Source organism: Sardina pilchardus, chromosome 7 (genome assembly GCF_963854185.1).
Source record: "Sardina pilchardus chromosome 7, fSarPil1.1, whole genome shotgun sequence".
Classification (NCBI taxonomy): domain Eukaryota; kingdom Metazoa; phylum Chordata; class Actinopteri; order Clupeiformes; family Clupeidae; genus Sardina; species Sardina pilchardus.
This window is the reverse complement of record NC_085000.1, coordinates 8,834,581-8,856,125: the sequence shown is the minus strand read 5'-3', so window position 1 is coordinate 8,856,125 and position 21,545 is coordinate 8,834,581. Positions and strand designations below refer to the sequence as shown.

General features: G+C 42.3%; 1 protein-coding gene across 2 annotated transcripts in view; it reads right to left on the bottom strand.

Annotated features, from left to right (window-relative positions):
* LOC134087243 (collagen alpha-1(XX) chain) overlaps positions 1–21,091 on the bottom strand; it is a 48,804-nt gene extending 27,713 nt beyond the window's left edge. Inside the window, exons 1-3 of one of the 2 annotated variants that reach the window (XM_062540619.1) lie at positions 20,987–21,091; positions 19,616–19,744; positions 17,009–17,113 (exon numbers count right to left, since the gene is read on the bottom strand). In XM_062540619.1, coding sequence (XP_062396603.1) covers positions 17,009–17,113; positions 19,616–19,703 — 193 coding nt within the window. In that variant the 5' untranslated portion in view covers positions 19,704–19,744; positions 20,987–21,091. Of the gene's footprint in view, positions 1–17,008; positions 17,114–19,615; positions 19,745–20,890; positions 20,935–20,986 lie in introns of those variants that run through there. The other variant, XM_062540620.1, reaches the window with a different exon arrangement.
* Between the last annotated feature and the right edge of the window lie 454 nt (positions 21,092–21,545).

Sequence of the window (21,545 nt, the reverse complement as noted above, 5' to 3'; positions counted from 1 at the left end):
TCTCTGATGGTAAACATAAACAAGCTAGATAATCATGTATTATGTTAAGAGCATCATAATCAAAACTAGAATGCATTTCCCGGTGGGAAAGTGTGAAGTGTGCTTGCTCCGACGCGCCGCGAGAGCGCCCCGGCAGGATACGCGACAGCTCGCCCTCAGGTCAAAGCGCCAAAGTTTGGCCAAGACGCGAAGCTGCTTCGAGTTTGGCGATGTTGCCCTCGATTGCCGAATTCTTACACTGACCTGACGGGTTGCCTAGGTTTATCGGTGGTATGTCCCAGAGCACCTCCAATGTAAAAATGTAGATGTCATCCCAAAGACGTAAAGAGATATGAGCCAAAATGCATTTTTGCTAATTGCGGCGCCCCCTAGTGGCCAAATTACAACACATTTACTGAGGCTACTTTGGATGGTGTCCAAAATCATCCTGCCAAATATGGTCTCGATACCTCACAGCGTTTCCGAGATTTGACCTCACTTCCTGTTTGGACGCTTCACCATCGAATTTGATTGGCTGTCACGGGCGAACGCTTTGATGTATGAAAATGAAATGTACACCTCTAAGGTCTGTAGAACTTGTGTTGAATTAAGTATGAGTTGTTCACGTGTAGCTAGCATGAAAAACGTAACCACTGAAGGAAGGAGGGAGCCTAAGGAACTAGGCATGTTTCTAGAACAAATACGAGTAATGTTAGGAGTGTAGCTATCCTGTTATGCGGGAACATCCGCAGTTTACTCACTGTTGAATAAGTTGCAATGTGTTATAGCCTCAAATGGATGGTAAAATAAACAGGACGACTCACCTGTTCAAATGATGTAATAGGACAAAATTTGGTTTTGATATGTCAAAGCAACCAGGCTGTTACTGGTTAACGTTTCTGAATATGAAATCGATTTTGGATTGGTTGCATGTGATAAAAGCTATGCCATTTCCTGTCCAGACAGCATTCATATTCAGAAATACTGTAGACCGGCAACAAAGACACACACACACACACACACACACACACACACACACAAACAACTCTTTCAAACAGAAACGTCAGTCCGTTACATCTGCCTCTTGTCCACAAACTGCATGTCGCTGAGTTGACTAGCAACGAAGACTTTCACATAAACACACACACACACACACACACACACACACACACACACACACTTACACACACACTTACACACACACAGACACACCACCCCTTCAAACACAAATATCTGTCTGTTACGTCTGCCTCTTGTCCACAAACTGCATGTTGCACAGTTCACCCACATCTACCCACAATTCTTTGATTTATAAATAACCCCAGCATTAAAAAACTGCAATGTGTCAAATCTTATTATACAACAATTGGGTTCTATGAAGCTGTTTCTTTGTTTCTGATTGGCCAAGAGACGTTCCATGAGTTGAAATATCCCACGATAATCCACTCTGACTTTTCACAGCTAATAATAAATCACTCCGCGATACAATGTCAAATTGTCAAGTGTAAAACGAACTGTCACGTTGCATCCAAGCTGAAATACAGATACTCAGAACATAGAATATGACGGAGGTGGATATTAGCTAGTTGGATGGCATGTAGGCTAAGTAAAATAGTGATGTTTCAAAGCTAAAAGCATGTCCTAACCAGCCGCAATGCAAGCTAACGTTTATTAGGCTATATTCTGCATTGCTTGACAACGGGAGAGATAGAACTAACGACTGGCTTTTGGCCATAGCAACGTGCTTTTAGAACTAACGACTGGCCTTTGGCCATAGCAACCATCCATTTAGAACTAGTAACGGCAGTTTGTCCTGCAAGTAATAGAACTTTGTGGCGGAGAGAAGTTAGTTCTACAAACAAGACAGTTTTAGCGATTTACATTATAATGGGAAATTAGCGCAAAAAAACAAGTGGTAGAATTGTTGTATAAAAGCAATATAGCACTTGTGATCGTGGGTTGTTGCTGGATATTCCCACGGGTGTAGTTGCCTGCGCCACTCGGCCTCGGGCCTCGAGGCTACGGCCGAACAACACCCGTGGGAATATCTAGCAACAACCCACTCCCACTCGTGCTATATTGCTTAAATATGTATACTGTATGTATATACTGTATGGGCAATTCCATGCAAAACTGTCAAGTCCATAACCCCACACAGCATCATACTATGATGTGGATCATGATTTCTTAAAAGTTTACCATTTCGCTCGCGCAAAAAAAAAAATCATCGTTCCTACATCGTTTTTTTCATCGTTCCTACAAAGGCTTCGTCATTGTTTGAAGAACATTTATCAGAACCAACATTTCTTCTAGATGATGTTGATAATGGGGTAGGCCTACTATTACTAAAATAAATGCATAAGGTAGCCTATGCCTGTTTTTTACATCCCGACTATTTAATGTAGGTTTTAGGCTAAGCCTACACAGTGAGAGCAACAAGTTGGCCAGAATTATATGAAATAAGGGCATAAAGGGCATGAATAAGTCAATTCCTTAGGAGGGGTTGGTAATGCCTGGGTTGAGTTTGAGATGCATTAGGCCTATAGCCTACACATGGATCATCACTATTTGTTTTGTGTTTTTATCCAACTTTGATAACATGCATATAAATATGGAGATTACTTTCTTTTCGCCTTTTCATTGTTATTAGCCTATGCCAATCAACTGAGTTGAATGCTGTGCATGTTGTCTCTACATAGGCTACACATATTGCTGTGCATGTTGTCTACACAGCATAGTAGCCTACACTGTTGGCTAATCTAATTAGGCTACACACTTTGCGATAAGGTGACATTTCTGATTCTGACACAACCATCATACAAAATAAAACGAACTCAGTCAAAAGCCTGTTGCAAAAGCCAAGTTCAGCGGCCACAACGTTTTGAAACTTTTCCTCCGGTTCCCATTCGGCTTATGTGACATTTGCAACGTTTAATCATCTTTAACATCGTTCATAGACCTTTACTGACCTCAATCACGCAGTGACGCAGACCACCGCAGCATCAGTCTCTCTCTCTCCTGCTCCTCACTAACTTCTTGAAACATCTTTGTATCATCTAGCCAATGAATTGAAAGACAGTCTAAATGTTCCCATGCCAAAAACTAATGTTATACAATGCCATTTACTTTTCACTCGCAATAAGAAGCTGTTAGCCTGAGTTTGGTTGTTCGATGTTGGCATTTTCCATAACGTTCCATTTAGCTGCCAAAAGCAAATGAAATAGACTAGCTTACAATATCGCCAGGCTGCAATATCACCTTTCCTTCCCCATAGCTAAATGTAGGCAACGTTAAGCAATTAACAATTAGCCTACTAATATCAATTTACAATCTCACTATGTCGTTCACTGCGAATTGTGTCCTCTCTTCCGCCCACAGCACGGGAACGTTAACTACGCTCGCCTGCCTACCGCGCTAGCCAGAGCGCTAAGGCTCTGAGGCATGGGAATCATAACGATACTTTCATTCAATAAACAGACTTGTATATATAGTTTGACTCGCTTTGTTGTCATGTTAAGTTAATATCTGCACTATTTTTTATTTATTTATTTATTTAAATCCGACCCAAAATTATAGGGGGGGCTTGGAAATATTTTGGGTGGGCTGAAGCCATTTGGTGATACTCTTTGGGGTGGCCTGACCGGTGTTGTGTGCCTTCTGGTTTTTCCACCTACTGGTTTCGGAGCTGTTTCCGAGGCTGCCCAGCTGTCATGTATATCTATCGACGGCTACCGAAGTCCACAGATTCGCTACATATTCATAGACATTTTACTGGCCTTTGCATGTCACACCTCAATAAAAACGGTGTTGACCTGAACTGAACATTTGAGCACTATATTACTATAACATATTCCAGCGGGAAAATTGTTTTTTAAAAGTAGTCAAGCTGCATGAATTTGTGTCGTGCTGGATTCGAACCCTCCTCAGCAAAACTAATTACGCACAAGGCCAACTCGCTCTCTATTGTGCTATCGATGCTTACACCAATATTTGGGGGCCAAGCAGCGAAGATGCGAAGGCACCCATTGTGTTTCTATGTTTTCTTACTATTATAAACTATTATTGGGGGCCAAGCAGCGAAGCTGCGAGGACCCCATTGTGTTTGTTAGTTTTCTTATTATTACATTGCATGTAAATGCAATGTACTGTTATCCCTGTTCTTCTTATCGTTATCTTTATTCTTCTTCCGACCAAAATCAACGATCAAAGGCTCTAGAACCACTGAACCGTTTGACGTCATTCAAGCACTCCTACAAAGCTCTTGAAACGGAGATTTGTTCTATGATTTTTCAAATGTGTGAACTTTATACTTTTTGAGATATTTACGATAAAATAAATTAAAATTCCCATAGAGTTTACATTGAGACCCTTTGGCGGCAAAGATTAATTGTTACGTCAGTGCGCAGCTGTCAGTAATCAAGGATCTCTGATCCAAAGCCATGCCACCGCCGCTGCGCTGAACCAGGCAACGTGAATTTACGTTACGTCTATTAAGCTGTAACAGCTGCAGCTGCTGTAAACCAGGACGTTATCGTCTTGTCCTTGTCCTTACTTGATTTGTTTATATCGTTACAGTAACCTAATCGGTTTGCTCTCGGTAACGTTATCAACAGCTAAAGACAATCTAACCTAACGTCAACGTAAACACTGTATTTAGCTGCTAGCTAACGATAACCAAACTTGCTCCAGGCTAACGTTTAACGTTGGGGTAGGTTGCAAGGCGAACAGGGCTTACACAAGGGCTTTTAGCCATCTCGACAGAGCAGCGTTTTAAGTGAAGTCCAACCTGATAGCCAGGCCTACTAGTCGCTTATAGTACATTCCTACAATCACACTCACACACCTGGAAACGGTTTCGAAGAACATACTAGCTCATCCTGTAATATAGCCTACATAAAATATCCTACTGTAAGCTAACGTTACATTTGCTAGATATCCTACCTGTTGCTGCATCATCGTTGATTGGCGTTGTTTGAGATTGTATTCCGTATTGCCTGGCCCTATGGTCTACTTTTAACCTGCATTAGTGTAGATATGAAGGCTGTAAGCTATCCTACCAGTCGTTTCACTGTAGGCTACTAAAGTGTCAGCTCTTGCAACTCGTTTGAAGTTGGCTTCATGTCAGTCTTTTAAATTCTAATAAATGAAGAGTTATTTTCCATAATAGCCTATATCCACAATTTTGATGCATTTATCACTTTTTAAATGTGACTTTTCAGTGGAATTGTAATTGGGTTATTGTTATTTATCTATTCTTCTGTGTAGCCTAGTTGCCTTTTTAACTATAGGCCTAATGCAATGTTTTACACAGTCAGCAACCTTTTTGCATTTACATGCAATGGTAATTCCTTCCATGGAATTACATTTTCTAGTTATTATTACATTGCATGTCAATGCAATGTACTGTTATCACTGTTCTTCTTCTTATAATTACATTGCATGTAAATGCAATGTACTGTTATCCCTGTTCTTCTTATTATCGTTCTTATAATTACATTGCATGTAAATGCAATGTACTGTTATCCCTGTTCTTCTTATAGTTTTTATTCTTCTTCCGACCAAAATCAACGATCAAAGGCTCTAGAACCACTGAACCGTTTGACGTCATTCAAGCACTCCTACAAAGGTCTAGAAACGGAGATTTGTTCTATGATTTTTCACATTTGTGAACTTTACACTTTTTGAGATATTTACGATAAAAGAGTTTCAAAATCCCATAGACTTAACGTTGAGACGCTTTGGCGGCAGAAATGGACTGTTACGTAGTGCTCATTAAGCTACAGCTGTCAAAGAATCCTCTTCATTAGCCATCTGCTCCGCCTTAACCCTCTCTGGCTGTAAACACTAGTGACTAGAAGAAACAATCTAACGTTGATACCATGCCACGGAACGTTATCGTCTTCGTCTTCTCTCCTGCAGTAGCCCACTCCTATCTTGCTTCGTTACAGTAACCGGTTAGCTCTAGGTGACGTTGGGACCATAGTTAGACAGTCAAACCCTAACGTAAGCACTATATTTAGCTAACAACAATCAAATGTAACGTTAGCTTCCACGCCAGTCTTAACTCAGCGTCCAACCTGATAGACATGCCAGTAAGGCTACCATTTAGGTTTAAGCCTTCTCACAGTCGTTTGTACAGTACAAGCTACATTGTTATCATTCTCATCATTGCCATCATGTTTGTTGTTAGCAAGCTAGCTAACGTTATATTTGCTCGTATAATTTCCTCAGCCTACCTGTTGCTGCATAGCATCATTCGTTTCACTGTAGGTGAACAGTTCCTGTAGCCTAGGCCTACTAAACAAAGTGTCAGCGCTTGCAACTCGTTTGAATTTGGCAACTTTATTTCAGTCTATTATTTTTAAAAATGAAGAGTTGTTTTCCAAAATACTATCCACAATTTTAATGCATTTTCATGAATCACTTTTTAAATGTGGGTTTCCAAGTAATTTCAGTGAACTGTAATTATTGTTATTCATCTATTCTAGCCTATGTTCTCTTTTTAACTAATACAATGTTTTACACAGCAACCTTTTTACAATTACATGCAATGGTAATTCCTTCCATGGAATTACATTTTCTAGTTATTATTCTGCTTCCGACCAAAATCAACTATCAAAGGCTCTAAAACCACTGAACCGTTTGACGTCATTCAAGCACTCCTACACAGGTCTTGTAACGGAGATTTGTTCTATGTATTTTTCAAATGTGTGAACTTAATACTTTTTGAGATATTTACGATAAAATAAATTAAAATTCCCATAGAGTTTACATTGAGACCCTTTGGCGGCAAAGATTAATTGTTACGTCAGTGCGCAGCTGTCAGTAATCAAGGATCTCTGATCCATGCCAACACCGCTGCGCTGAACCCGAACCAGACTAAACGTTAATGTTACATTACGTCTACTCATTAAGCTGTAACAGCTGCAGCTGCTGTAAACCAGGACGTTATCGTCTTGTCTCCTGTTTGGCTAGCCTACTCCTTAGGCTACTTGATTTGTATCGTTACAGTAGCCTAACCGGTTTGCTCTCGGTAACGTTATCAACAGCTAAAGACAATCTAACCTAACGTCAACGTAAACACTGTAGGCTATTTAGCTAACGACAACCAAACTTGCTCCAGCCTACATAAAATATCCTACTGTAAGCTAACGTTACATTTGCTAGATATCCTACCTGTTGCTGCATCATCGTTGATTAGCGTTGTTTGAGATTGTATTCCGTATTCCAATGGTGTCTAAGTCTATAGCCTATGTCCTACTTTTAACCTGCATTAGTGTAGATATGGTATAGGCTATGCTATCCTACAAGTCGTTTCACTGTAGGCTACTGAAGTGTCAGCTCTTGCAACTCGTTTGAAGTTGGCAACTTCATTTCAGTCTTTTAAATTCTAATAGGCCTAAATGAAGTTATTTTCCATAATAGCCTATATCCACAATTTTGATGCATTTTCATAAATCACTTTTTAAATGTGACTTTCCAAGTAATTTCAGTGGGTTATTGTTATTTATCTATTCTTCTGTGTAGCCTAGTTGTCTTTTTAACTATAGGCCTAATACAATGTTTTACACAGTCAGCAACCTTTTTGCATTTACATGCAATGGTAATTCCTTCCATGGAATTACATTTTCTAGTTATTATTATATCTTCCGACCAAAATCAACGATCAAAGGCTCTAGAACCACTGAACCGTTTGACGTCATTCAAGCACTCCTACAAAGGTCTCGAAACGGAGATTTGTTCTATTATTTTTTCACATTTGTGAACTTTATACTTTTTGAGATATTTACGATAAAAGATTTTAAAATTCCCATAGAGTTAACGTTGAGACCCTTTGGCGGTAAAGATTAACTGTTACGTCAGTGCTCAGCTGTCAGTAATCAAGGATCTTTGATCCAAATGCCACCGCTGTAACAGCTATGAAAACATTCTACCATGCCACTGCTGTAGGCTAAACCAGGACGTTATCGTCTTGTCTCCTGCTACTCCTTACTTGATTTGTTTATCGTTACAGTAACCGGTTTGCTCTCGGTAACGTTATCAACAGCTAAAGACAATCTAACCTAACGTCAACGTAAACACTGTATTTAGCTAACGACAAGCAAGTTACTAGCAAGTTACAAGCAACTAGTTGCACGATTTAGGTTCAAGCCTTCTTACAGTCGTTTCTAGTACAAACTGCATTGCTATCATTTCACGTTTGTTTGTTAGCACGCTAGTCAGCTATAGGACTTGCCAGCCAGGCATTCATTTAAAACTTTCGGCATCATTCACAAATTAAAAACCTTTGTTAACAGCGTATTGTAGGCTACATTCCTATTAGGACAATCACACACCTGGAAATACTTCGAAGAACATACTAGCTCATCCTAGCTAATATGTGTTTCCTACATAAAATATCCTACATTGCTAGATATCCTACCTGTTGCTGCATCATCGTTTGGCGTTGTTTGAGATTGTAGCCTATTCCGTGTTCCAATGGTGTCTAAATCTATAGCCTATGGCCTACTTTTAACCTGCATTAGTATATGAAGGCTATGTAAGCTATCCTACCAGTCGTCACTGTAGGCTACTTAAGTGTCAGCTCTTGCAACTCGTTTTAAGTAGGCAACTTCATTTCAGTCTTTTAAAGAGTTATTTTCCAAAATAGCCTATATCCAAAATTTTGATGCATTTTCATAAATCACTTTTTAAATGTGACTTTCCAAGTAATTTCAGTGGAATTGTAATTGGGTTATTGTTATTTATCTATTCTTCTGTGTAGCCTAGTTGTCTTTTAAACTATAGGCCTAATACAATGTTTTACACAGTCAGCAACCTTTTTGCATTTACATGCAATGGTAATTCCTTCCATGGAATTACATTTTCTAGTTATAAACTATTATTATTCCTCTGCCATTGAAGTCTATGGCAGCCCATAGAACCGACTGGTGAAAAGTTGTGAAATTTGGCACACTGATTGGGGACAGTCCAATAATTAATTTCAGCAAGTTTCATGTCGGCACCTCATACGCTCTAGCGCCACCAACAGGTCAAAGTTGGACGTGCGTTCACGCACGTAACTTTTGACCCCTTGGGCCAATTTTCAAAAATCAGTTACCATTGGAATCCTTGGACCAGCCTGAGTTCAACGGACCCTATGACGTCATTTTCCGCCATGATGGATTTTCCGCCATTTTGGATTTTGTCAAAAACACTTAAAAGCCTTCTCCTCCTACAGATTTTGTCCAATCGACACCAAACTTCACACACATAATCTACAGACCATCTTGTATTCTGGAATTTTTTTTTTTCTTCGGAACTATTACCGTTCGCCCGTAACAGCCAATCGAAATTCACGGCGAAGCCGCCAAACAGGAAGTGGGCTCATATTTCAGCAACCCTTGCGCGCATCAAAACCAAACTTGGTATGTGGACTCGGGACTGCATCAGGAGGACGCTCAACAAATTTGGTGACCTTTGACCTCTAGGGGGCGCCGCAATTAGCCAAAAGGCATTTCGGCCTGTAGCTGTTGATGTGTTTGGAATTAAAACTTGCTAGTGGTGTCTGGTAATACTCAGGGAGGTCCAAAGGCTAGCCCAGCTCAATTTGTGACGTCAACATAATTGATTCTGCCACCATATTGGATTTAATCAAAACCACTGAAACATTTGGACCGGTCACAAACTTTGACCGTTCTTCACGAAACTTTAAACAAATGATCTTCAGCCCAAGCCTAAAAAAGGCCTTGATTTTCGGAAGGATATCTTATACCGTTCGCCCGCAACAGCCAATCAAAATTGACGGCTAAGCCGCCGAACAGGAAGTGAGCTCGCTTCTCGGCCAATCTTGGGTTGTTTGACATCAAAATTCTTGTGACTGCTTAAAACTACATACATGACGTAACAGCATTGAGTTACCGTGGCAACTCTGGCCTTTTTGTCCTGCCTGCTTGGCCCCCACATTGCTGCTTGCAGCTATATTTATTATTCCTCTGTGCATTGAAATCAATGGCAGCCCATAGAACCGACTACGGGAAAGTTGTGAAATTTGGCACACTGATTAGGGACAGTCCCATTATTCATGTCACCAAATTTCATGTCGGCACCTCAAACTCTCTAGCGCCACCAACAGGTCAAAGATGGACGTGTGTTCACGCACGTTACTTTTGACCCCTTGGGCCAATTTTTAAAAATCAGGGGCCGGTTGCACAAAGCACCTTAAGTTAAGGTTTTCCCTTAAAATCTGACTTAAGGCCCCCTTAAGATAAGATCGGTTGCACAAACACCCTTGAGTATTTTCCTTAACATTTTCCTTAAGTATTTAAGGTTTTCTACTTATCTTATAAGAAATCCCTTAAACCGTTGCACAAACGACCTTAAGAGCCTAAGTAAGGGGAAAAACCTAAGGGACCTCTGACCCTACCTTAAGCATATTATTATCGGAGTTAATGCTGATAATTTAAATTAATTAACCACTGTTGGCAACTGAAAATAAAAGTTTAGCTAATATCATTACTCTTCTATCAAATAGGCCGACCAGAATTCGTTATGTAGCCTAGTTTATTTAGGCCTAGCGATGGTAACATAGGCTACTCAATTCGCCCTAATTGAAACTTACGATGGGCTTTGGTTCGGTGCCCCTGTCAACACGTAGCTAACAAAAAATGTTTGTTTTGGTGCAGATGACAGCAAAAATCATAGCGCACACACAGCGCAGGATAATAACTAGCTAGCTAGTATTGTTCAGTTCATGTATATATCAGGATTTACTTGATGAATGGATAAATGTCACCGAAAATTATTACGGTAAGATTATAAGATCATTAGGCTATTGTGTTTGGTGGATTGCTGGCTAATAGCTTACTAGCAAGCTAGTTACAACAAGTGTGCTGAACCAGAGACACTTGGCTGAACGTAGGCTACGTTATTGCTAACGGTAGATACATCGATAACTTCGTGAATGTCACTGCTCTAAGGTGCGCCGTGTTTGGCAGTCACCTGTCAAACTGGTCAAAGTTAGTTACACTAGTTACACTCAGACTTGTGTTATTCGCTATCCCATATAGACAAATGCACACAGCTTAATAATGTTTTGGACAGTCCCGCATTTCACCCTCAGAAAAGCAAGCGCAAATTAGCAAACAAACAATCTCCGTGGAAACTGTAGAATTTTCGTGCCAGAAAACCGCTTTCAATGCAGTAAATCACTTAACGGAGTTCCTTACCTAAGGATACCATTTAAGAAATTTTGTGCAACGCCCTTAAATAAATTCCTTACCTAAGGAGAAATTAAGCCTTAAGGTTGATACTTAAGGAACAAAACTTAAGGTGCTTTGTGCAACCGGCCCCAGGTATCTTTGGAATCCTTGGACCAGCCCGAGTTCAACGCATCCTGTGACGTCATTTTCCGCCATGATGGATTTTCCGCCATTTTGGATTTTGTCAAAAACACTTATCAGCCTTCTCCTCCTACAGATTTTGTCCGATCGACACCAAACTTCACACACATAATCTACAGACCATCTTTTATACAGAAATTATTTTTTTTCTTCGGAACTATAACTGTTCGCCTGTAACAGCCAATCGAATTTTGTGGCGAAGCTGCCAAACAGGAAGTGGGCTCATATTTCAGCAACCCTTGCGCGCATCAAAACCAAACTTGGTACATGGACTCTAGACCCCATCAGGATGAGGCTCAAGAAATTTGGTGACCTTTGACCTCTAGGGGGCGCCGCAGTTAGCAAAAAGGCATTTTGGCCTGTAGCTGTTGATGTGTTTGGAATTTAAACTTGCTACTGATGTCTAGTTATACTGTGGGAGGTCCTTAGGCTGATTCATTTCAATTTGTGACATCAACCTTATTTGATTCGGCCGCCATATTGGATTTAATCAAAATCCCTTAAACATTTCCACAGGTCGCGAAATGTGTCCGATCTTCACGAAATTTCACACAGATGATCTTCAGCCCGAGTCTAATATAAGCCTTGCTTTTCGGAATGATATCTTAAACCGTTCGCCCGCAACAGCCAATCGAAATTGGCGGCGAAGCCACCGAACAGGAAGTGAGCTCACATCTCGGCCAATCTTGGGTTGTTTGACATCAAAATTCTTGTGACTGCTTAAAACTGCATGCCTGACGTAACAGCATTGAGTTACCATGGCAACTCTTTGCCTTTTTGTCCTGCCTGCTTGGCCCCCACATTGCTGCTTGCAGCTATATTTGGATATGACTTTGTCTTCACTCAGTAGATCATGAAGCACCGTTTATCCCAACCTTCCAAAACAACTGGTTACCTTCATTCAGACTTTAAAACATAACTGTATCATATGCACTCTACCTTCTGTTACACGTCTGCATATCCATGTGCAAGGATTTGTCATAAATTCTAATAGGCAGCGCACGGATTCTGAATCAATGGGTCTAAAACAACTTGTTACCCTAGCCTCGCTTTCTAACAGATGGGCTGCAATGTCGAAACGACATCAGCAACACGTACCACTCGGTCCATATTAAATTTACAGTTAACAACATAGTTTGGCTTCACAGGCTACCATGCATTTAATTACCTTTCACTGCCTTCACGTCTGTCAGGCTCCAAACTGTCTTCATAACAGCAGTTGCAATTCAGTATTAAAACAGCCTTGGTAAAGTTAAAACCAACTATTTGAACTGCAGTTAGTTTAGCCTACCCTCATAACTAGACCTCTCAAATTCCGAAATTTGAAGTCTAAATATACACACTTTATGTTGAAAGTGTAACTGCGATTACATTCTAATTAAAATCCTCGTTGCCTCAAGCACACCGCAGACAGGGCGACCGCTCTACTTCCGGTATTTCGCCGACGTTGGGAGTGAAGTTTACCCAGAATGCTCAGGTCAATACAAATCATCCAAAACACACCGTCAGTATGAAACATCGTGTAATTGTCGAGTATATATACACCAAATGAACACTCACAACGTATATCAGCGCGTAAGTCCGTACTTGTCCTTCGGGGCCATGGCATTGCTAAGATCTAACAAGTCTCAGGATGAGACACTCCGTTGCAAACTATCCTAGAGCTACCCGCATTGTACTGTTGCGGACCATCTCCGACATCCAATGAAAAATTGATAGGTATGAGTCTACTATCATACGACAGGACATGGCACAATTCCATAGTGCTGTGAGAATTGCACCAATATGTTTTACAAGAATGGCCTTGATTTGATTTTTTTTCATTGTATCTTAAATCACTCTGAAATGTCATTTCTGCATGACCTAAGCAATTTAAGATGAGCTATTCCGAATAATAGTATACATTCACAAACACACACGTTTTTGCTAATTATAGAGCCATCGACAGACCAAATAACACCAAATTTATTGAGGGTGCTTTGGATGGGGTCTCAAGTCATCCCACCAAATATGGCTTTCATACGTCACAGCATTTCCAAGATAGGCACACTTCCTGTTTGGCGGCTTCGCTCGCTGAATTTAATTGGTCGTCACAGGCGAACGCTTGGACGTATGAAGGCGAAATCAAGGCATTTGATCCGCCTTGGTCTGTAGATCACGCGTGCCAAGTTTCATGACGATCGGATGAACTATGCGGCCAAAGTTGCTTTACTTTGATTTTGGACAAAATTCAAAATGGTGGAAAATCCATCATGGCGGAAAATTACGTCACATAGTGCGTTGGAATCAGCTGAGTCAGAGGATTCCAACGGTATAAGTTTTATCAAAATTGGCCATACGGATCAAACGTTACGGGCATTAACGTGTTTTCCAACTTTGACCAGTTGGTGGCGCTAGGGCGTGAGAGCGGCGAGCATGAAACCTGGTGGTGTCAATCAGGGTAGTCTCTTCTATCAGCGTACCAAATTTCATGACTTTATGTTTTACGGTTTGGGCTACAGGTGGAAAAATGTGTGGGCATCAGCGCTCAAAAATCGCTTTTCCATTCATTCCTATGGGAAAAAATCGACCGGAAAAACTGGAATAACGGGAGAACGACACGCCGTATCAAAAAGCTGTATACAAGCCACCATCCTCGCATCAGGACCCACGCGTGAGAGGTGGAACGGCGTCTCTAGCTCTAAATCCCTAGGACAAGATAGGGAGACAAAAGTTGGACTTGAGATAAATAAGTATATGAAACGCACGGATAACAATAGTGTGCTTTTGCAAGCACACTAATTATTCTTCATTCAAACATTAGGTATAAACCTAATGCCTGGTGTTTTGAGGTGTTTTAAAAGTATGTTTTTAGGGACATGTTTTAAAAAATCAAAAGCTTGTCTCATTTTGCAGCACCAGCCACCATCACTATTTGGAGACACTGTTTTTACAGTAATGTTATACACTTTGTTAGTCAAGTCCTGCTCCCAAGCACTCTTGACAAAGGAGTGGAGAGAGCATACATGTAGTATCTGCAGAGAAGTGGGGCATGCTTGTGCACCTACACAAAGCACTGGGAGGTGTGCATACAGTCCAGGTGTTCAAGCATGCATCAAAGAAGGCACGTGGTAGGGACTGAATGAGTACACGGAACTAGTAGTAATGCCCTTCGGGTGCATTTTTTACAAACTAAAACGGGTTACACAACTCAGATGTTCAGATATATGACCCAACCGCTTGATATCCACAGAACATTCCAACTTACACCTATGTCTGAAAGCAGCTAATGTCAGCCCCCCCTGTGAGTTTCTATCCACGCTCCCCACAATCAGCTTCTTCCCGATCATTCCCTCAAACCACAGTGATGTCTCTTCCCTTCCCCCTTTACCTTGTTCCTCCACCTAAGACCTGGCTCATGTTTGTTTTTCCGCGTGCAGTTTCCCAACAGGCCTGTCTGGACTGAACAAAAAGAGCGAGCGAGCGAGCGAGCGAGAGAGATGAGACGGAGATAAGAGGGGAGAGGGGAGGCAGAGAGAAGACAGGAGAAATGGGAGAAGATAAAAAGAGAGACTGAAGAGAAGGGAAGAGAAGAGAAGAGAAGAGGAGAAGAGAAATAAAAAAGAGAAAGAGAAAAGGGCAGGCAGAATGGAAAACAACAGCAAAAGAGAGAATGTGAGAGAGAGAAAGAGTAAGAGAGCAAGACAGAGAAAGAGAGAGGGAGAGAAGATAGGGGAGATACAGAGGGGGAGAGAGAGAGAGACAGAGAGACAGAGAGAGAGAGCAAGACAGAGAGAAAGAGAGGGGGAGTGAGGATAATAAGAGGATGTGAATAAAAGAGATGCCATGGAGTATGAGGTGAGAGGGGGAGGGTGGCGGCATGCTGGCTGGATGCCTATCTCTCCCCCAATCTATTATTGTCAGTCTGCAACACCCTTCAGCTCCTCCCGCTCTCCCGCAGACAAGCGTCTGACTCCATGAGAAAAGAATGCATCACAACAGCATAACTCATCAGAGAATCTATCCAGCTTTTACTATTCCTCCACTACTCCTGTTCCTGTTCCTGTGTGGTGCAGCTTGTAGGCACAGGTGGTTGCAGATGATTGCAGAGAGGTGACGTGTTGTTGATTTAGTTGCCATAGTTCAAAAGTTAGTATCCACAACTTCAAAGAGAAATTAGTGATTTGTGACTCACACTCACAGCTATTTCTTTTTCACCATAATCTGCAGTATAACCCCCACCATCTGCCATTGACTCGAGCCTGATTAATTAACTTCACACTTGTGAAACCAATGTGCAAAGGTGCAGGCATGTACAAATCTACAGTTACCTCCTGCTAGCTCAGGTATTCAGGACGCGTTGCTGAGGTCATGAGAGGAGATGGCAAATCAGGCCAAACCGCCTGTAAAAATAGTGTTCTGGGTGATTAGAAATGGTACTATGACTGTGTGTTAGGAGAGCTTAATGGTTGAGGTAATGTTGCTAAAATGACTAGGCATGCACATGCACATAGCAGCCTAACATCGGGATTGCCTGATATTTGCCTTGTTGACCGCCCTATCGACAAAGAATGTGACATCTACCGATGGCAGTTGCTGATGTTTATCTGTTCCATCAATTCTGGACAGGCTCAATAGAATTTGTAAACTAGCACATTCAAAAATAATGCTATGAAAGGCTGAAAGGCTTGATAATGGCTATGAACATTTTTGTTTTCTTGATACTAAATGGTAAAAAACACAAAACAAACAAAGAAACAAACAAACAAAAACATATTGGTATCGTTTATTGGCCAAGTTATACAGTATTAAAGGCATAGTTTGGTATTTTACACTTTAAGCCTGTTTTCTTTATTGCCTAGGATGCAAACGAGTGGTTGACAACGAAATCTCGAAGATTGATCCTGTTGCTTCAATTTGGCTGCTATAGAATGTTCTCTGTATGGCTTCAGCATTGCTTGCTATAGGCCAGGACAATTCTGTCCATAACACACCCCTAAACGTTCGTTTTAAAAAATGTGCAACTCACCGAGTGGTTACTGGTCTTCAATGATCTTCTATAGCGAGTTATGCAGCAAAATACAGCTGCTAAAAATGCATTGCATTTTGCTCAATGCATTTTTGTTAGAAATGGTAATGGCCTGCCAACCTCCCTCCCTCAGCAAAAGTTCCCTTGTAGGTAAGAAAATACACGCTACTGCAGCAAAGGTGTAAGCTAAGGGGGTCTCATATTGAAGATTTGATACTACATTAGGTCCTAAAAAGGCAGTAAAGGGTTTGAGGGTCAGGCCAAGAGTCATGGGAAGGTGTAGCAGACCTACCTCAGCCACTGATTTTATCTGCCGAGTCGTAAACATTCCATGGATGACCTATCGACCCCCGTAACTGACTGATCATGGAGGTGTTGACATTTGCAGTGGGCTGTCAATCAACAACTGACCCACCAAAACCAGGTGTAAAGACAGTTGAGTGGTCAATATGTTTACATCATGCGGCATTTCTCCATGAAGACCCTCCACTGGGGCTCTCAGGTGCATGGCTAGGCCTGAGGGAGGTGCATGGCTAGACCTGAGGGAGGTGCATGGCTAGACCTGAGGGAGGTGCATGCTAGACCTGAGGGAGGTGCATGGCTAGACCTGAGGGCTGAGGTTTATGTGAGTATGGCTTACCCGAAATCGGACGCACTCGGACCTTGTAGCCCTGAACTGGTCCGTCTGCTTCTTTCCACTTCATCTGCAGTCGATCCTCAGACAGCACAGTTAGCTTTAGTCGGCCTGTGACACACACACACACACACACACACAATTTGTTCAGTGTAGACAGTGTTGTACAGTGACTGAGAACATGTGCAGCTTACATTGTGGAATACATGAACTATAAATCGTTGAATCTAGACGCCTTTGTGGTTGTGGTTTCCCACAGAGATTGGAGGCTGATGGATTTGAGGTTGTTAGATATACCACTTGCCAACAAATCACTACTGTAATGAGCTCCATGTGGCCATGATTAACAAGAGAATGCTTTGATAGAGAGGAGCATTAGGAGGGAGCTCTGTCTAGCATCAACTGATTTCGACATCGATAACATCACACCATGCAGCTACAGCTCATGAAAGCACTCCGCACATAAGCACTGACATGAGTGCGGCGCACTGCGCTTTCAACACTTGATTGCGTTAGATTCCATTGTTTTTAATAGAGCCCCGCACACCAGCATCGAACTCTGCAGCCACCACCGTGTCGATTAAGACTCGGATTTGTTTTACTCTCTTTACTTGAATTGCACTAATTCATCTTGGATTGAATCACATTAGACTGTGGTCTGTGGTCAACACATACATCAGTTAAGGTACAGTAGACAGGAGTTAAACTAGGCCAGCAAAACAGGAGCTCTGATGGCAAGAATAAATGGGCTGTGTGTCTGTACCCTTGGACTTGTGGTAGATGATAATAAACTGACAGGGAGATCCATAGAAAGCGGGGTCAGTGTGATGGGGCCAAGTGAAGTCTTCGGGGGGCAGCAGGCTTGTCTTGGACATCAAAGCCGTCCACCAAGAATATCTCAAAGCCCTTCTGCCACCCTTCCTCCCCTCCATCCTTCCAGAAGTTGTAAAACATCTCAAGCCTCTGGTTTTGCCGCTCCCCCCCCCGGCCCCCCTCGCCCTGTCCTCCCGTCCCTCGCCTCTCCATTCTCTGGCTCAACCCTTCCCTTGTCTGCGGCCCATCTGCATAATTTCCACATGGCATTCCCCAACAATCTGCCTTTTCATGCCTAGCCTGTACCGCGGCCCCCTCTTCTCTCCAGCTGTCGCGCACGGCTCAAAAGCGGGCCTTATGCCGTCCCTCCGGGGTTACGAGGGGGCACAGTCACGGGCACAGGACATCCGTTTTTGAGGGGGGCCCTGAAGTGGGGCGGCCGTGGGGTTTGGGGGGTTATAGTGACAGGAGGGTTAGATTTAAGACACCGCCTGTGGGGTGACGTCAGGGCCCAGGCAGGGTAAGAGGGGGAGGGGAGGGGAGGGCAAGGGCGCAGGATGTTGTCTGCCGGCAGAGAGTGAAGGCATCTTTGTCTTGACTCAAGTGTAGTCTTTCAAGTCCTACCCTCATTTAGACAGTCTGTGTGTGTTTGGGTGGGGGTAGAAGGGGAGGGGGAGTTTGTGTGCTTGTACTGTATGTATGTGTTTGTGTGTGTGTGTGTGTGTGTGTGTGTGTGTGTGTGTGTGTGTGTGTGTGTGTGTGTGTGTGTGTCTGTCTGTCTGCAGTTGTGGTGGGGAGGGGGTACATTTGAGGGTTAATGCTGCGTCCATGGCAACGCTGAAGAACCCCTGCCTCTGGAATAGTGGCAGAGGATCAGAAGCAATCTGAACTACGCCGGCTTCCGCACACCCACAAACAACAACAATGTCTGATAATTAGAGAGCCAAAACCCTGAGGCTCTGACCACAATTAAAGAGCATTGTAGCGTAGTAGAGAATCATATAGTAACATGTAGTAAATGGCCATTCCAAAAACACTCATCTAAGGTCTCCAGTAATTGAAGCCCTTCGGGAATAATATTAATGTTTAACAGACCATAAATCATGCAATAACTGTTAGTCGGTCACGTATAATTAAACACGAATGTGTTGCATATCTTCATGGTTTTTACATGAGAAACGTGTTTTGGGGTGTATGCTACAGGACAGATCAGCAATGATAATTGCTGTTGTTGTTTACCACAATTTCGCAGCTCTATCCAGACTGGATTAGCTCTGTTGTTAACTCTGCTGCGCTTATGCTTGCTCTGGCAGGTACTCAAAGATAACAATAACATTTAGAGATGATCTGTGATTGTTTGGGTGATTCATTCCATGAAATCACAGGACCAAAGCCAGACACATTTTGCCAGATGAGTGTGTGTGTGTGTGTGTGTGTGTGTTTGTGTGTGTTCATGTGTATCTGTATGAGTCCGTATGTGTGTGTGTGCGTGTGTCCGTGTGTGCCCGTATGAGTCTGTGTGTGTGTGTGTGTGTGTGTGTGTGTGTGTGTGTGTGTGTGTGTGTGTGTGTGTGTGTGTGTGTGTGTGTGTGTGTGTATGAGAGAATTACTGGCCATCTAGGGTCAGGGTTGTGAAGTGTGGTTTCCAGTATAAAGAAAGGCAAACCATCTAATACATGGTATTCTACGATTTAGTAAAGTGGTCTTTAATACAGAGATGAGCCATCTAATAACAGAGTGGTCTGCAGAGCAGTATGAAGCATGAGACAGTGCTGAGTCTGACAGACAGTGTAATCTTACCCTGAGCGCTAACTCCGGTGATCAGCATAAGAACTGTTCCAAGTACAGGCAGCGTAAGCCATGACACAGATGACAGATGTCTGCACATGATGACACTGCAAATGATGGTACACTGGAGATCATATAAACCTGTAAAAAGGAATTGACACATGAAGCACACTGCAGCCAAAGTCGACTTCACCTGAAGGTTGTAAAATACGTATTTCAAGGGTTATTGAACGGCAGCAAACGGAGCGTATATTTTAACGCTGTCAGACTTGCTGTATGAAAAGTTGTTTATTCAGGTGTCTTCCACCGAATTTGAGTCCGTTTGACCCCCTATGAGGGTCAGGTATGTCAGACCCAGTGTAATGTAAACTGTTACGGATTAACAGAATATGAGTGACAGGGGCACCTGCAATCTTACTACAAGGCATGGCAGGCACACACAGAGCATTATAAAAATACCTCTCCCTATTCAGAATTTGGGCTGGGACATCAATGTATGTAGATGACTCGACTGGAGGTGAGTCGGCTACAGGGTGTGTGTGGACCAAAGTTATCAACAAATACATCATGACACTGCACACTATTTGGTGGTCCCATTGAGACCAGCACTTACTGTCCTGCTATGAAACTATCTGTTTTCCCAAGGGAACCTGTGGGTGAGTGCACATGATCTGAAGCACAGGTGGGTTTTTAATGTAGCCACACGAATGTAATTACAGCGTGGACACATAATTTGCCTCCATGGAGCATGCATTTGCGCAAGGGTCAAAAGGAGCTTCCCTTCCAAACAGTTGTCATTAGGAAAGCCACTTTAACTAATTACAAGACAAACATTAGTTAACAGCTGTTTTATGTCTGAATGTGTGGGTGAGTCAGAGAATAGCCAACAAGAGGCGAAGCACAAAGTTTCAAGAGTGTTACAATGGATGTCATGCGAAATCACGCATAGTTCTCATCATATAACTTCCAACATATTTTTTTGTCTAGCTAACAAAGAATAAAAGAGCCACTTCTGAAAGCAACAAGACTGGGTTACAAGACTGAATCATTAACATTGTGTAGAGTGTTCCAAATGTACTCAGCGTAAAAGTTATCATGATGATCTAATGGCAGAAAAAGCTGAACTTGTGCATTCACGGTTAACCATGATGTTACCCATCTTCATATACATAAGCTGATCAACCTAATTCCATGTAGGCTAGGCTATAAAATGTAATCATCATGACTACCCATGAACACGGTAGGCTATTTCTTTATACTTTCAATGAAAGTTCAGTGGGCGCTTACCACAACATGTTGTGCGCAACAAGTTGTCACACAGCCTCAGAGTTACAGTACGTTTTGAATGAGTCCAGATTTAGCGTGAGTCAAATGGGAATTTACCTGAGGCCGTGCGTCTCCTCGTGCAGATTATTCCGACGGTGCGGGCCAAGTAGCAAGCATTCCAAAGACCTGGGTGTCAATAGGCGTTCAACCTTCTTGTGTCCGTCGATCCCTTATCAACCGCTGTCTCTAGAGGAACTAGGTGTGAAATTTGATATGGGTCTTCAGGGTTTCCAACAAGAACATGGGCGGGGAAACTTTTGCGAAGGGTATAAATTCTCCTTGGAAATTAATTCTTCCTCTGTTGTGACTTGTCTCTGAAAGACAAAGCACACGCCCGGCGCGAGCGACATGCCATTTGGATTCCTTTATGCAGATATTTTTTTAAAACTGCACGATACGAAGCCTACTATTCACGCTGATCGTATGTCATTGTGAGATGACTCTCAAAATGTGTGGGCCTAAACTTCTGTCAATTTAAAAATGGAAAGAACGGAGCATGCAGCCTCTACTGCGCTCACAGTGAGTAGCAGGCAGTGCATTCACCAGGACAACGGTACAGTAATGACCTTTCCAAAAAACCTCCTGGAGACATAAAGTTAACAAATGAATAACAACA